Raw genomic sequence first — 16,482 nt, 5'->3', positions numbered from 1 at the left:
CCGGAGCTGGAGGTTCTTCGTCCTCTTAGCTATCTCTTCGATATACTATGATATACTATGCAGTTTATTTTTGATGATTCAAAAATTATAAATTTTATTGTTTTTAAGGATTGGAGTGATAGCACAGTGGGTAGAGCATTTGCCTTGCAGGCATTTGCCTTGCAGGCGGCCAACATGGCCAACCTGAGTTCGATTCCTCCGCCCCTCTTGGAGAGCCCGGCAAGCTACCGAGAGTATCTTGCCCACACAGGAAAGCCTGGAAAGCTACCCATGACATATTCGATATGCCAAACACAGTAACACTTGTCACAATGGAGACGTTACTGGGCCCGCTCGAGCAAATCGATGAACAACGAGAGGACAGTGACAGTGACAGTGATTGTTTTTAATATTTTAAAATTTATACTCCATCATTTATTTTTTATCTCAAAATAATCTGTAGAGGGGCTGGAGCGATAGCACAGCGGGTAGGGCATTTGCCTTGCACGCGGCTGACACGGGTTGATTCCCAGCATCCCATATGGTCCCATATGGTCCCTCATGGTCCCTCAAGCACCGCCAGGAGTAATTCCTGAGTGCAGAGCCAGGAGTAACTCCTGATCATCGCTGGGTGTGACCAAAAAAGCAAAATAAATAAATAAAAATAATCTGTAGAAAAATAGGAAACTAACACCCAAGAATGGCCGAGATTAGTACCAGGAATTTTACCCCATGACTTGGAGGCCAATCACACATACTAGGGGAAAAGGGAGCTCAGATAAAGAGGGGAACAGCAAATAAAGGTGTTGGGAGGACCCTCCCAGGATGGGAGAAGCATGCTGAAAGTAGACTATAGACCAAACATGATTGCCACTCAGTGTTTCTTTTGCAAACCACAACACCCAAAAGGAGAGAGAGAACAGAGGGGAATGCCCTGCCACAGAGACAGGGTGGGATGGGGGGGATGGGGGTTGGGAGGGATACTGGGATCCGTGGTGGTGGGAAATGGGCACTGGTGGAGGGATGGGTATTTCATCATTGTATAATTGAAACCCAAGCACAAAAATGTGTAAGTCTGCAACTATACCTCATGATGTCTCACTATTAAAAAATTCTTTAATAAAAAAATTATAAAAAATCTGTAGAATTTATATATTCTAAATAAGATATCAATTACTTTTTTCAGAGAGTAAGCAATGGTAATAATGAATTTGGTGTCTTAAAATTTATTATAGGCTACTTATTTTATTTTTATTATTTTCCTTTGTGGGCTTTATGCAGTAATTTTTCAGGGCTAACTTCTGCCTCTATGCTCAAGGGTCATTCCTAGAGGAACTCAGATAAACTAAAATTAACACATTTTGCTGTGGATCAATACACTATGCAGCTTTAAGGAATGATGAAATTGTGCAATTTTCTGCAACATGGATGGAACTGGGAGATATCATGTTACATTTGTATTTCAACAATTTCTGTTTGCTATTGGTTTTTTTAAATGGCATAGAGTGGGGGTAGATACGTAACTCAGTGGAAGAGCATATGCTTTGTGATTTTAAGCGCTGGGTTTTATCTGACATCCTCCACCAAAATTAAGTATTTATACAATAGAAATGGTAATAAATAATATTGCATGAGGCCTTTAAAATATTGCATATACATGCTGAAAATAGACTATAGACCGAACATAATTGCCACTCAATGCCTATTTTGCAAACCACAGCAACCGAAAAGAGAGAGAGAGAACAAAAGGGAATGCCCTGCCACAGGGGTGGGGTGGGATGGGGGGTAGGGGGGTGGGAGGGATTCTGGGAGCATTGGAGGTCGGGAATGGGCACTGGTGGAGGGATGGGTACTCAGTCATTGTATAACTGAAACCCAAGCATAAAAATTTGTAAGTCTACAACTGTACCTCATGGTGTTTCACTAATAAAAATTAAAAAAAATAAAATATTGCATATAGGACTAGAGAGATAATACAGCAGGTAGGGCACTTATCTCGCATAAGTGACCAACCTGGATTCAATCCTCAATAGAGCATAATGTCCCTTGAGTATCCCACCCGAGTCCCAGAAGTGATTTCTCAACATGGAGCCAGGAGCAAGTCTCGAACACCAGTGTGTGTGGCCCCCAAACTGAAAAGTAATAAAATATGAAATATGATTGGGGGGCTTGGAGGGTCACTCCTGATAATTGACCTGACAGTGTTGACGGAATGGTTCAATACTTGGAACAGGAGATGCAATGCTGCTCTTGCTCAGAGTTCTGAGGGTCATCCCTAGGGTTATCAGACGTCAACAGGATACACCCAGCTTTTCTAGGGAGACATGAGGTGTTGGGCATTGAACTCAGAGCCTTGTACAAGCTAAGCATCTCTCTAGACCTTTGTGTTATCACTCTGGTCTCAGATACAATATTTTTGGGGGGTTGGGCCACACCCAGAGATGCTCATGACTTACGTCTGGCTCTGAGCTCAGGGATCACTACTAGTGGCAGTTATCACTACTAGCTTAAGGGACCATTTGGGATACTAGGTATCAAACCCAGGTTGACCACATGCAAGGCAAGCACCCTACCCATGGAACCAAAGTACCCATGGAACTTTATCCCCACCAGATATAATTTTTACCTTATTATTATTACTATTAGTATTTTAGTTTGGGGGCCACACGGAGCAGTGCTTGGGCTTACTCCTGGCTCTGCACTCAGAGTCACTACTGACAGAGCTGGGGATGGTTATAGAGGGTGATGAGGAGTTATATATAGTACTGAGGGGTTATATATATTATGCTGGGGGTTGAACCCAGGTGGACCACATGCAAGGCAAGCACACTCTGTGCTGTGCTCTCTCTCTATAGCCCCTTACCATATTGTGAAATCACTGCACTTTAGCATTGTCCTCCCATTGTTCATCGATTTGCCGATTTGCTCGAGGGGGCCCAGTCTCCATTGTGAGACTTCTTGTTACTGTGTTTGGCATATCAATACGTCACAGATAGCTTGCCAGGCTTTGCCCTGCTGGCGAGATACTCTTGGTAGCTTGCTGAGCTCTCTGAGAGGGGTGGAGGAATCAAACCCGGCTCAGCTGGGGGAGGGGGGGGGGAGCTGCAAGCAAGGCAAATGCCCTACTGCTGTGCTATCGCTCCAGCCCATGAAATCATACTTTAGCATATATTGCTCAAAGCACCCCTAAGTAACTTCATCCAGTGTTCATACTTTGGACATTAATGTATCCTTCGTGAGTAAAGGGAATTCTGAATTTTTACTTAATGAAGACTGATTTCTAGGTTAAACTTTTCCACACAATGCTCTGTTTCATTCCGTATTCTAATTCCACTGGGAAGAAAACAAAACAAGAAAACTTTATTCACAAGATTAGGGCCAAACCCTTGCCAGTTCCAAAACGACCTACACCATTACCCTAGCCTTATCTACTACCTAGTATGTAATTTCCCACCCTCACGATTTGCTGTACTTAGTTTTATACCTCTAAGCTTTTCAGTTTAAATAGCATGATGCTTTCTGTCAGATACTTTACAAATATTAACTCATTCAAATTCATAGCAACCTTGTGAGATTGGTAGATGAGACGAGTGAGATCCAGTTAAGTAGACTTGCCCTAAATGCAAAGCCAGAATTCCATCAGGCAAAGACCCAAAGTCAACAGTGCTTGACCACTAAAATTATCACCTTTGGTCCTAATGTATTCACTGTCTGAAATATCATTTCTCTTCTTCTATTGCTTGTTTGATTTTTACTTCTGGTGTAGTAGTGAAGTTCAAGGTGCAATTCAAGTACCTCGTGTTTGTTTTTAGAAACACACAGAGGTTTTCTGGGGCTACAGTAGCAGGAGACCTCCAGGCACCTGATACAGTATCTAGGACCCAACTTCGTAAACCAAAACGCCTCTTAGAGAGAAAGTAGCAGCACACCGCGGGGCACTTGGAACAGTGTCTAGGACCCAACTGCGTAACACAAAACGCTACTTGGAGAAATTGCGCAGAAGGATTACGAGTCCCCAAAATAGTGGTCTGCCGGGAAAGTGCCAGCGGTTACTAGAAGAAACCCGATCCGAGAAACTCAAGACTTCTGGAAAGAATGGAAGTAGACTTTAGCCAGAGAATCCGGAAGGCTTAGTCCGTAGTAGATAGTGACCGAAAATGAAACAAAGAGCGGTGCCGGGGTCATGCTTTTGTGAGATGCTGTAGTTCTCGCTACTGACAAGAGCGCTGGCACAGTCACAGCTGCCAGGCAGAGAAGCACCCCCACAGCTTCCTCCTCGGGCACTTTGCCAAACCCGCTCAGCCCCCAGTGTGGCTTCTGAGCCGCAGACACTTGCGAGAGACTCCGGCGTGCGTCCGTGGAAGCGTGGGACCGCGGAGCGCAGGCGCAGCGCCTCTTTCCGTGCGGGCCAATCGCGGCGCGGCGCCTAGCGGCAACGCCTGCGCAGTAGGCCTCCTGTCGCGCTTCCCCTTCCCCGGCTCTGGCAGGTCGGCCGAACCGTCCAATGCCCACCCGGAGCTGGAAGGAGGAGCCTACGTAGAGTGCGTGTGAGCGGGCTGGGTCCTACAGGGTTTGACCGGTCGGTCGGTGCGTGTGGGAGAAGAAAGGAAAGCAGGTCGGAAGTAGCGGTGCCGAAATGTTCCGGTGTGGCGGCCTGGCAGCGGGTGCTGTGAAGCAGAAGCTGGCGCCCTTGGTGCGGACAATGTGTGTCCAGGGTCCGAGGCAGAGGAATCGGCTTCCAGGTGACTGACCCATCCCGAGCAACTCCCCCTCCCCCCAAAGGCCTGGGCGCCTGAAGTTACCCATGCCCCGCAGCCCTTCCCGTTCTCCCATTCTCCCTTCCTCTCCCCTGCCCCCGCCCCTGGGAGGGGGTGGTGGAGGAGATTACAGTCACCGTTGCATGAATTTCGAATTGGCGGGATCTAAAATAGGAGTTTCGCAAGCCCTGCCGAGCTGACCTTCAAGGGAATTAAAAGCCAGGAGGCGGCTTGAGGCCTTTGCATGGGAGGGTTTTGCTGTTCAGGCAGAACAGCGCACGCCTCTGGTTTTCTGCAGGGCCACCTCTCGGGCCGCCTTTTAGAGCAAGGAGTAGTTATTTAAAATCGTGAGACTTTAAACTCCAAGCCTTCTGTAAATAAGGGTGTTATTTGCTCTACCTTCCGATCTGTAAATGAGATCTATAGATATGAGTGCCCCGTGAAACAGAAGCGTTGGCAGTGCCGAGTGAGGCAAGTTGGCAGTTCATCCGGCATGGTAGGAAAGTTAGTTGGCCCAGAATTTACTAGAGATGTCTGGTCATGTAATTCTTGGTGGGCTTTAAGGCTTCAGTGGAACGCTTTGCAGGACGCATTGTATTTTCCCTTTAGAGCTGGCAGGGAGTTTGTGGTGAAGTTGAACCCACTCGATTTTATAGATTATAAACTAAGACACAGAGAGAGGTGAAATTACTTGCCCAAGGTCACACACCTAATTAGCAGGTAGAGCAGAGGATAGTTTGCCAGTGTCTAGGTTCCTAATTCCCTTGCTATAACTCCACACTGCTTTTTAAAGTTTGACAATGGAAAATTAAGACTGAATTCATTCCCATTTAGCCCATTGTGCTTCAGCTATCTGTGAATTAAACTGAGTATGTCTTTGGGAGTGGGAGGGCTGGGGGTTTGGACTACACTGTCTGTGCTTGGGGGAGGCTTCCGGCTCTGTGTTCAGGGGCTCACAAGTGGTCCCAGGGATGGAACCAGGATCAGCCACATGTGAGGCAAGTGTTCTAATCCCTATTCTATCTCTCCTGCCCTGAGCATGTCTTGAGCCAGTTCATTTTCAACCGGGTTAAGTTCAAAGGGGAATTAATTATTCTCCTGTAGGAGGTGGGCTTTTTAATCAGTAATTTTTGAATGGCCACTTTAACCTTCCGCATACTTTGTAATAAAAAGTGGAAAACATTTCTAAGATTGATAATATTTGCACTATTCAAATGCAGGTTTGAACAGTTTTTCCAGTTGTTATGCCTCAAAAAAAATGTTTCCTGATGAGTATATTTGCCATGTGTCCCAAAACATACTGCACTTTGAACTTAAAAACTTCTGCTTGGGGCTGGAGTGATAGTACTACTTGTCTTGCATGCAGCTGAACTGAGTTCGATCCCCAGCACTCCATATGGTCCTCTGAGCTTGCCAAGGGTAAACCCTGAGCACAGAGCCAGGAATAAGCCCTAGGCACTTCCGGATGTTACCAAACAAACAACTTTGTGTTGGGACCACAGAGATAGGACTGGAGTTAAGGAAGCTACGCCTTGTATGGGGCCTACCTGGTTTGATCCCTGGCACCATATACGGTGCCCTGAGCATGGCCAGCAGTAACTCCTAAGCAAAAACCACATGTGCCCCCCCTTTACCAGTAACCAACTAAACTGAAAATAGCTGTCTTGACTTTTAAACTAATTACCCCCCCCCCCCGCCCCATTTTTTTGCTTTTTGGGTCATACCTGGTGATGCTCGGGGCTTATTCCTGGCTCCGTGCTCAGGAATTACTCCTGGCAGTGCCGGGGGACCATATGGGATGCTGGGGATTGAACACAAGTCAGTAGCGTGCAAGGCAAATGCCCTGCCCACTGTATTATCACTCCAGCCCCCAATACCCTTTCTGTGATGTCATCTGTATGGATTCTGTGCATTCAAATGGTAAGTCTATACACATTGCACAGAAATTGACACAGGAACTGAAGTAAGCTGAGGTTTTCATCCACACTGGCCTTTTAAACTTTGTATACTTATTTACTTTAAATTCCCAACTCTGGGGCCAGAGAGAGTGTAATACAGCAGATAAAGCACTTGTTTTTCCTGATAATGGTTCAATCCTGTTACCACATATGGTCCCCAAGTACTACTATGTGTGGTCCCTGAGAGCTAATTAGGTGTGGCCCCTGAGGACCCCTGTGTATGCCCCCTTTCCAAATTCACTATTTTAACCAGCATTCTGAAGTCTGATCAAATTTCATCTATTATATTTGGATTTGCAAAGTTGAATTGATTTATTAGACATTTGAATTTGGTTGTTGATACTTGAACTACTGAAAAATAGTCTAAATACTGTGTTTTTCTATTGCATGACTTTGTCTGAAGGCAGTCTGTTGTAGAATATATTCTGACTTCCTGACTTACTACCCATCTCTTTGTAGATATTTATTTTGGGCCAAACACTAAAATACAATATCACCTGTCTAGAAATGGGTGGGAGTGTAGTTACAACTTTAAAAGAACATTTTATCATTTAGGTATTAGTCCTGCCTTTTAGCTTAATTACTACTTGCTTTAAATTCAATTTATTTTCCACATAGCATCCACCATATGTTTTTGCCTAGAAGGAGAAGTGGTATCATGTTTTCAATCTAACACCACATATCCCTCCTCTTCCACCCTGCTCCTCGATTATTTTTTCTTTTTTTTGTTTTTTGGGTTACACCCGGCGATGCTCAGGGGTTACTCCTGGCTCATGCACTCAGGAATTGCTCCTGGCGGTGCTCGGGGGACCATATGGGATGCTGGGAATCAAACCTGTGTTGGCCATGTTGACTGCGTGCAAGGCAAATGCCCTACCGCTGTGCTATCACTCCAGCCCCAGCTCCTCGATTTTTTAAAGCCAAAAATTTGGGGCCGGAGCAATAGTATAGTGGTAGAGCATGCAGGCAACCTGAGTTCAATCACCAGCATACCATATGGTCACTCAAGCACTGCCAGGAGTAATTCCTAAGTGCAGAGCCAGAAGTAACCTGAGCACCACAGGGTATGGCCTCAAATAAAAAACAAAACAAAAAATGCCAAAAATTTTATTTATCCATTTCTTGTATTTAAAATATTCCTTGATGACATCCTTGGCCTGTACTAATTGCCGTAGTCCTTAACCACAATGCAACTGCAGCCAACCACTTTACAGGGTTTCCGTTCTCTGTCAGTTTTACAGAGGCCGACCCATTCCCCCTAGTTGTTGCCACCAACTTGAATTAGGTTGATCTGGTGTTCAGCACAAAGGACCTCCACCATCCTGATGTACACAGGATCATCACAGTTAGATGCAAGCACACAAAGATGGGCTTGGCGCTTCTCTAAGGCTTTGGCAGCTTCACAGATTCCATGTGCAAGGCCATCGTGAAGGAGGGTGGTTTTCAGTACCTCGTGTAGAGCCATATTCACATCCACTACACCTCCAGCAGCAATGCCTTCCTTGGCCATTATGATGGATTATTGGTGGAGCTGAATCTTGAATCTTGAATCTTAGCCACCTCCACACAGCTCCCCAGTGGCAGGGAAAGAGCCCAGTTCTTGGCCAGAGTGTTAGCGGACCTACTTGAAATGATATCACATCTGTCCCCATTGTCAGGTTCATTTCCCATCCTATGCTGTCTTTTGGCCTTAAAACCGTAATTGTCAGGCCTGAAAGATAGTACATCATGGAAGGAACTTGCTGTTCCTAAGGCCAACCCTGGTTTCATCGCCAGCAAGGCTTATGGTCCCTTGAGTACCGCCAGGAGTGATTCCTTAGCACTGCTGGGTATAGTCTGACCCACACAGCGCCCCCAGCCCAAATCATTATTGTTCCTGTTTGTTCTTTTTGTCATCTATTCCAAGGCATAATTGACAGTAGCTAATAGGTACTGTTCTATGTGTGCATTCAGTGCCAATTAGCAAGTAAGTTAGGGAGTGGACGTACTGGTCACCACATGTTCTGCCCAAGAAATCAAATGGCTCACTGATCCCTGACCTTAGAGACAAATGATTAAACATATTTCTCTGGTCAGAAATCCTTCCCACCTCCTTAAAAAAACAGAAACTGGTGCATATTTTATGGACCCGGTTTCTAGTGTTCTTTTGAGCAGTGTTTTCTCTCATGTGCTACATAAAAGTTGAAGGCTAATTATCTGTATAACTAAATAGTAATACTGCCAGTCTCCTTCAGACAGCTTTATCAGATTGTTTAGACCAATTAGCTAAGTAGTAGACCTTTACAAATCAGAACTTTACAAACACACACCTGGCCTGTCAGGTGTTTCTGTATTTGGGAATCTAAGGTTTGAAAGATGGTATATTTGAGGAGCATAGTGTTATATGAATGGTTAAAAGCATAGGATTTGGGGTTGATATCCTTGAATTGGAATTCCAGCTTCATAATATATATGTTCTGAGATCCTGTTTTTTTCTCACCTCTTAAAAAATGTGTGTGTGTTTGTGTGTTAAATACCCTGTCCCTAAATGGGCATATTTTCACTTCTGGTGGTTTGCATTATACTGCACATTAAAAGTACTGAATAAATAGCCATTATGACTGACCTTGTGTCTTTAATTTATTTTATTTTTTAATTATATATTTTTTCTTTTTTTATTAGTGAAACACCAGGAGGTACAGTTATAGGCTTACAAATTTTGTGCTTGGGTTTCAGTTATACAATGATCAAGTGCCCATCCCTCCACCAGTGCCCGTCATCCATCACCACGGGTCCCAGCATCCCCACCACCCCCCATCCCCCCCGTCCCATTCTGCCTCTGTGGCAGGGTATTCCCCCTTGTTCTCTCTCTCTTCTTTTGGGTACTGTGTTTTGCAAGAGAGGCATTGAATGGCAATCATGTTTGGTCTATAGACTATTTTTAGCATGCTTCTCCCACCCTGGGAGGGTCCTCACAACACCCTTCGTTTGGTGCTCTCTTCTCTATCTGATTATAAAATGGTGATTTACAATGTTATTGATAGTTCAAATATAAAAACCAAGAAAAACGGAAACTGGATTCCTTCTGCGCAAGTATTCAGAGTGCCTGGATACCACCAAATGATACTTTGATTTTTGAAGCCTGGAAGATCAATAATACTTTCCTCGCTTTATTTTCCCAGGCAAAGTTTTCCAGAAGAATATCTGACAAGTCAGATTTTTCTGCACTCAGTTACTGCATTATGTTTTGTAGAAAATTTCTGATGTTTTGGGGCTAGAGTGATAGCACAGCGGTTAGGGCGTTTTCCTTGCAAGTGGCCAACACGGGTTCGATTCCCAGCATCCCATGTAGTCCCCCGAGCACTGCCAGGAGTAATTCCTGAGTGCAGAGCCAGGAGTAACCCCTGTGCATTGCCAGGTGTGACCCAAAAAGAAAAAAAAAAGAAAATTTCGGACATTTTGAGAGACCTACTGCATATTGTAGGTCTCTTCTCGACCACACTCCCAGAAACTGCCTGTTTATGTCAACCTAATGGGTGAGATCCCTGGGAAGCCACGTTCTTAACAAACACGTTGTTGTGATTCACAGGCTCAGACAAGTTTGGGAAATGCTTTTGCTAAGGGGTTACACATCAGGTCTGTAGGTGCATGCAGACCTCATCAAGGTCTGCACTCCCTTTAGCTGTGGTTCTTGCACACATGCTGTCCAAGTGTTGTGTTTGGAGTTGAAGGCACTCAAGTTATGGTTGTGCTGAAGGGGGTCACCACAGAGCTCACACGGATTCACCGTGGCATATACTTCCAGGTTATGACACTCGCACAGCTTTGGGAAATACTTTTGACTGGATAATGATGGCCCTTTCCCTTGTCTCACTACCTAAGAACTTAAGCAAAACAATGCTGAGCAATTCCGAACCCCTTGCAAAGCATTACACCCCATTTTCCAATATTCAGCAGAGTTGCCGGGGATGTAGTTCAGCGGTGGAGTACATGTTTTACATATGTGAGACTCTGAATTCAATCCTCAGCACCATCCAAACCAAACCAAACAAAATAGTAGCCACTATTCCCCCCAAAACCATGCTTAACGCTAGACATGGGATTCTGAGCTGGAGAGACAGCTCGAAGGACTGATCATATGCAGGAAGCCCAGGTTCCATCCCTGGCACTGTGTGGTCAACCGAACACTGCCAGGAACATCATCCGAGTCCAGAGCTGGAAGTAGACCCCTGCACCACCAGGTCTAGCCCAGAACCAAACAACAAAAAAGAAATTGTATCCTATTTATTTTGGTGTCCTCCATATTTTGTTTGGTCTGTGGCACATAGTAAATTCTCAGAAACTAAACCCTACTTATATTTGCACAAGAGTTAGATTTCTTATTTTTTTCCCTTTGCCATCAAAGTAATATTTCCTTTGGTGCTTTCATTAGGTGATTTACACTGTACTGTACTTATTGCTCAAATTCTTTTTATGATACCTTAAAAAAGGCTGCAAAAGGCAAACAGTCACATTGGATTCCTTATAAAGGAGACCCTTGCTTCCTAACTACAATGGACAGGGCATCTAGGCTTTTCCTGATTTGTGGCCTATCCATGTTAGAAAAGGCAGTTTGCAGGACCGAAGGCATAGGAAAAGGGCTGAAGTGCTGGCCTTGCACGCAGCCAATCCAGGTTTGATCCTTAACCCCACATAAGGTCCCCTGAGCACTCCTAGGAGTGCCCCTGAACACTGCCAGATGTGGCCCAAACCCCGACAAAAGAGGTGGGGAGAGGTAGTTTGCTATTCTATAAACAAGATTCATGAACCTGGAAACCTATTAATTAGGAACCCTCAATGCCTCCTTTGGGTAGGTGTATTTTTGGAAAATTTCTGGAAGTATGGGAAAGCAGGAGATTATGAACTCTACAGAAATATGCTTGCTGACTTAGATAGGATTCAAATGCTGGGTCTATGGTATTTGAGGCTGCTAAATTATTACCAAGCATCCAGAAAGAAATGGAATGTGCTTCATACATTTTGCATAGAATTCTTCAAAATGTTCAGTCCTTTATTGAATGGTAAGAATTTCCATTTTCACTCATTCAGTCAACAAGTAGCCATTAAGCAAATAGCTATTATGTGGTTCTATGGAGCAGCAGTTCAAGAATTGAATCCTTATTAGGAACCAGAGCAATAGCACAGCAGGTAGGGCATTTGCCTTGCACACGGCCAACCCAGGGTTCAATCCTGGGTTGAACCAGGGACCATCCCATATGGTCCCCCGAGCACTGCCAGGGGTAATTCCCGAGTGCAGAGCCAGAAGTAACCCTTGAGTATTACCAGGAGTGGCCCCAAAACAAGAACAAAGGAATTGAAGCGGTTTTCTCACCATCAGACATGCACAAGGTCTCGATTTTAATGGTTCCAGTTGGTAAAAAGGAACTTATGTGATGATTGTTATATGATGTGATAGAGCTCCTCAGTACTGCCACAATGGCAATCCTGTAATGTATAAAAATAGAAAGGATTTGACCATTCCTGTGAGGATGAAAGTGGTACTGCAAATGTTGGACAGGTCCATTGGAGCAGCGCTGAGAGACCAGGGAGATGGTTGGTGTCCCCATGGTAGTAAGACAGATAAGAGAAAAAAGCAAAAATACCATGTTTCCAGTCCTGTCCCAATTGTTTGAAAATTTGAAGCTATAGAGGAAGGTGGCATGCGGGGGGGGGGGGGCGGGCAGAAAAGTGTGGCAATTTTATGGGTAAAACAAAATTGCAGGTGAGGTGAGCCATGAACATCTTACAGTACATATCTTTTTTATTTTCAAAACTAAAGTCACATCCTAGGCCAGAAGTCACAGGGCTGAGGGCTGGAGCGATAGTACAGTAGTTATGGTGCTTACATGCAGCTGACCAGGTTCAATCCTGGCATCCCATATCGCCACTCAAATACTGCCAGTAGTAATACCTGAGTGCAGAGCCAGGAGTAAGCCTTGAGCATCACCAGGTGTGCCAAAAAAGTTCCAGGGCTGGGGCTGGAGTGATAGTATAGTGGGTACGGCTTTTGCCTTGTACACTGCCGACCCCAGTTAGATCTCTGGCACCTGAGAGTCTCTTGAGCCCGCCAGGAGTAAACCCTGAGCACAGCAAGATGTGCCCCCCCCAAAAAAAAAGTCTCGGGGCTGAGTGCATACATTAAATGCAAGAGACCTGGGTTCCACCCCTTGCACCACATTGTCCCCCCAAGCGCTGCCAGGACCCCCCCAAACAATAAAAAGCCTCTTCCTAATGTATGTAAAGAGTTAGATGATGATGACAGTGTCATATTAGGTTTCATTTCAAGCACTACAGTTTAAATGTTAACTAAGTTGCTTTTTTAGGAATTCATTTTGCCTTTTAAAGCCTTTTTCGGACAGAACATGATGTGGCCCAATGGCAGAGGATGTGCTTCTGTGTGAGATCCTGGGGGTTAGATTCCCTAGTATGACAAAAAAGGAAATAAAAGCCTTTTTAGAAGAGTGAGTCAAAACTGCTTAACTTTACACAATGTACTCTTTTTTTTTTATCAGTTTGTGAAAAGCAAGCATAACCGGATATACACATTAGTAGTGTAGTAAGACAAAGTTGTTATTGTTTCTGGACTCAGGGTCTTCTAAGGGATAAATGAAAAGTTTTTCTTTCATTTTTTGGACCAGACATTGCCTGCTTAGGAGGTGTTTTTGACTCTGTGTTCAGGAGAGGCCCCTGGTGGTGCTTGGCAGACTGTGCTGGGGATTTCAACCAGGATTGGCGGTGTGTGAGGCAAGCACCTTAACCCCAATACTATCTGTCTCTCCGGCCTGATAAGTGGAATTTTAAAAAAATTCTTTGCAGTAAAGAGATGTGAATGAAATCATTAAACTAAAACTTTAAAAACATGGAGCATTTTCTAACGAGTTTCATTTTCTAAGTATTGAATATTGTCAGTTTATACAGACTGCTACTTCATCGTTTTTAGGGGGTTATGAAATTTAAAAGCTTGCCCAGATTGAGATCATCTTCTCCACCCTTTTCACATGTTTTTATTTTCAGGAAATGTTAGTTCCAAATACAGATCATGTTAGTTTAAATAGTAAGGAAGGATTCTACAGCAGGTCAGAAAATGATGGGGGCTAGAGCAAAAGGAAAGTGGGGAGGACATTTGCCTTGCAAGCAGCTGACCCTGGTTTGATCTTTGGTCCCCTGAGCACTATCAGGAGTAATTCCTGAGCGCAGAGCCAGGAGTAACCCCTGAGCATTGCCAGGTATGTCCCCTAAGAGCCAAAAAAATTTGAAACAGGTGCCTGAGCAATAGTACATTGGATAGGGCACTTGCCTTACATGTGGCCAATCTGGGTTTGACCCCCGACATCCCATATGGTCCCCGAGAACTGCCAGGAGTAATTCCTGAGCACAGAGCCAGGAGTGACCCCTGAACATCTTCAGTGTGGCTCGCACAAAAATAGAAATTAAAAGTTAAAAAAATCCAGTTGAGGGGCTGGAGTGGTAACACAGCGGGTAGGGCGTTTGCCTTGCACGCGGCCAACCCGAGTTGATTCCCAGCATCCCATATGGTCCCCTGAGCACCACCAGGAGTAATTCCTGAGTGCAGAGCCAGGAGTAACCCCTGTGCATTGCTGGGTGTGACCCAAAAAGCAAAAAGAAAATTTTCTGTTGAAAAATACATAGGTCCTTATTTATAATTCAGCAATAAAACTAGGATTCAGAATCCAATTTTTGCAGGTCGTTTGCCAGTAAAACATGACCTAACTTAGAGATAGTCTGTTTACTATTTTTTCTGTATCCCACTTGATTTGATTGACTATCAATACAGCACATGTGGAAGTGGGTTGCCTCCTCTTGCTGTGCTGTTACTTTCTCTCTGGTCCTTGTGCCATATATAAGACCACACAAATCTTGGGCCACGTAGATAGTACAGTGGGTAGGCACTTGTTTGAACATAGCTGACCTGGATTTAAGTCCCAGCACCATATATAGTTCCCTGCACTCCTCCAGGAGTGATCCTTGAGCACAGAGCCAGGAGTAAGCCCCGAACATTGTAGGGTGTTGCTCCAAAGCCGTACAGATTGAGCTCAGAGTTATAGTACAGCTGGTAGAGCATTTTGCCTCGCACGTAGCCAACCTGGGCTCAATCCCCACCATCCAGCATTCATATAGCCCCCTCAAGGCCCACCAGGAGTAATTCCTGAGTACAGAACCAGAAGTAATAGTTGAGCATTGCCAGGTGTACCCCCAAAAGGACAAACCAAACACACACACATATGTAAAGATTACTCAAATCTAAGTTCTGAACTATGCATATTCTAAGGAATGTAGGCAAGAGACAGGAGTTACCCCTCTACACTGAAGGTGGGAAGGCAGAGCAGTGAGTTCCCTATCTCTACCCTCTACCAAAGATATACAAGGAATACTGCTGTTAGCATCCAGTCTGTTTGTCTTTTAAGACCTAGTCTGACCAGACCAGGAATAACTCCCAACCACTAGACCAGTGTTTCTTAGTGTGAATGATACTTGGCCCTGGAGGAGGGGGGCATCGTGGTAGGGGCCTTAGTAGTTTTGTGAGCAGTTGTGGGGGCACTGTCTGCTTAATATTCAAGGGAGCTCTGAGTTTTTCTGAAAATGCCAAATAAATTTGGGAAGCTCTGCTGTAGATCCATCGAATCCCATAGTATCAGCATCAACTGGAAACTTGTTAGGAAGACAAATTCTTGTGCCACAGAGAGAGTACAGAGGTTAAGGTACTTGCCTTGCATGTAGCCGACCCTATTGCAACCCCCAGCACAGCATAGGGTAGGGTCCCTGAGCCCCGTCAGGAGTGATCCCTGAGCACTGCTGGGTTTGGCCCCCAAAACAACAGCAACAACAAAAAAGACGAAATCTTGGTTCCTACCTCTTATCAGCAGCTCAGGAAGAGAGATTGGCTGTAAGTACAAACCATCCAGGGAGTTCTGATACATATTCATGCTCTAAGAGCAGGATCCTCAGATGACAGTCCATAGGTTAAATCCGTATGTTTTTGTTTGCCCTTGAGCTAAGAATGGTCTTTACATTTGGGGGTTTGCTGAAAAAAATAGGGTCAGATATGGAATTCACATTTTAATATCCATATGTAAAGTTTTATTGGCTCACAGTTTGCTTCATTCTCTTGTATCTGATCTGTGACTGCTTTGAGGCAGCAGTAAAACTGAGTAGTTGCAACAGCAACCCTTTGGTCCACTGAGCTATACAAGGATTGGGTCCTTCAAAGGAACAAAGTTTACCAACTGCTGTTCCAAGTACCTAGTGAATATGAGGAACTATCACAAGTCAAGAAGGTACTGATTCTTTGCTTCACAAATCTATGAAATTCTTCTGTATTCCCGTGTGAGAGTTGTTAGAATCAGCAGATTATGGCAAAACCCTGTGGCTTTATATCAGCATAATCTTTCTATAATTTTGGGATAATCAGAGTCAAGTTGTTGATGATGTTTTACATTTTGCCATAAAAAATATCATCCAGAATTCATTTTGGTCATGGTGATCAATTCATTTAATTTTTTTCCTAATTGTCTTCCTTTGGACTCTTAACATTTCTGTCTTCCAGGACACATTATTTTTCACAAAAGATTGAGCTTGCCTGATTGCATTGTGTTCCAGAGTCTTGTGATTTTTATGTCAAATTTGAGCAAGACATTTAGATTAGTCCTTAAGTGGTAGTTCTAATGTCCCAAGAAGCTTGTCATTGCTTTTTCTATCTTCTTCCTTGTATTTCTGTGTTTATTTCATTTATGGTGAAGAGGTGAAGAGAA

General features: G+C 44.3%; 1 protein-coding gene, 1 non-coding gene and 1 pseudogene across 3 annotated transcripts in view; 2 read left to right on the top strand and 1 right to left on the bottom strand.

Annotated features, from left to right (window-relative positions):
* The first annotated feature begins 4,461 nt into the window (after window positions 1–4,461).
* AIFM1 (apoptosis inducing factor mitochondria associated 1) overlaps window positions 4,462–16,482 on the top strand; it is a 51,629-nt gene continuing 39,608 nt past the window's right edge. Inside the window, exon 1 of one of the 2 annotated variants that reach the window (XM_056107740.1) lies at window positions 4,462–4,721. In XM_056107740.1, the coding sequence (XP_055963715.1) occupies window positions 4,616–4,721 (106 nt within the window). In that variant the 5' untranslated portion in view covers window positions 4,462–4,615. The remainder of the gene's footprint in view (window positions 4,722–16,482) is intronic. The other variant, XM_056107741.1, reaches the window with a different exon arrangement.
* On the bottom strand, window positions 7,816–8,204 carry LOC130017016 (40S ribosomal protein S12-like; annotated as a pseudogene).
* On the top strand, window positions 8,806–8,934 carry LOC130017069 (small nucleolar RNA SNORA19). Its single transcript, XR_008791326.1, has one exon. It is a non-coding gene; the product is annotated as a small nucleolar RNA SNORA19 (small nucleolar RNA).

This window comes from Sorex fumeus, unplaced genomic scaffold, assembly GCF_029834395.1.
Source record: "Sorex fumeus unplaced genomic scaffold, SorFum_2.1 ptg000171l, whole genome shotgun sequence".
Classification (NCBI taxonomy): Eukaryota; Metazoa; Chordata; class Mammalia; order Eulipotyphla; family Soricidae; genus Sorex; species Sorex fumeus.
Note: the sequence above shows the minus strand (reverse complement) of the source record. Positions and strands in the feature narration are given on the sequence as shown.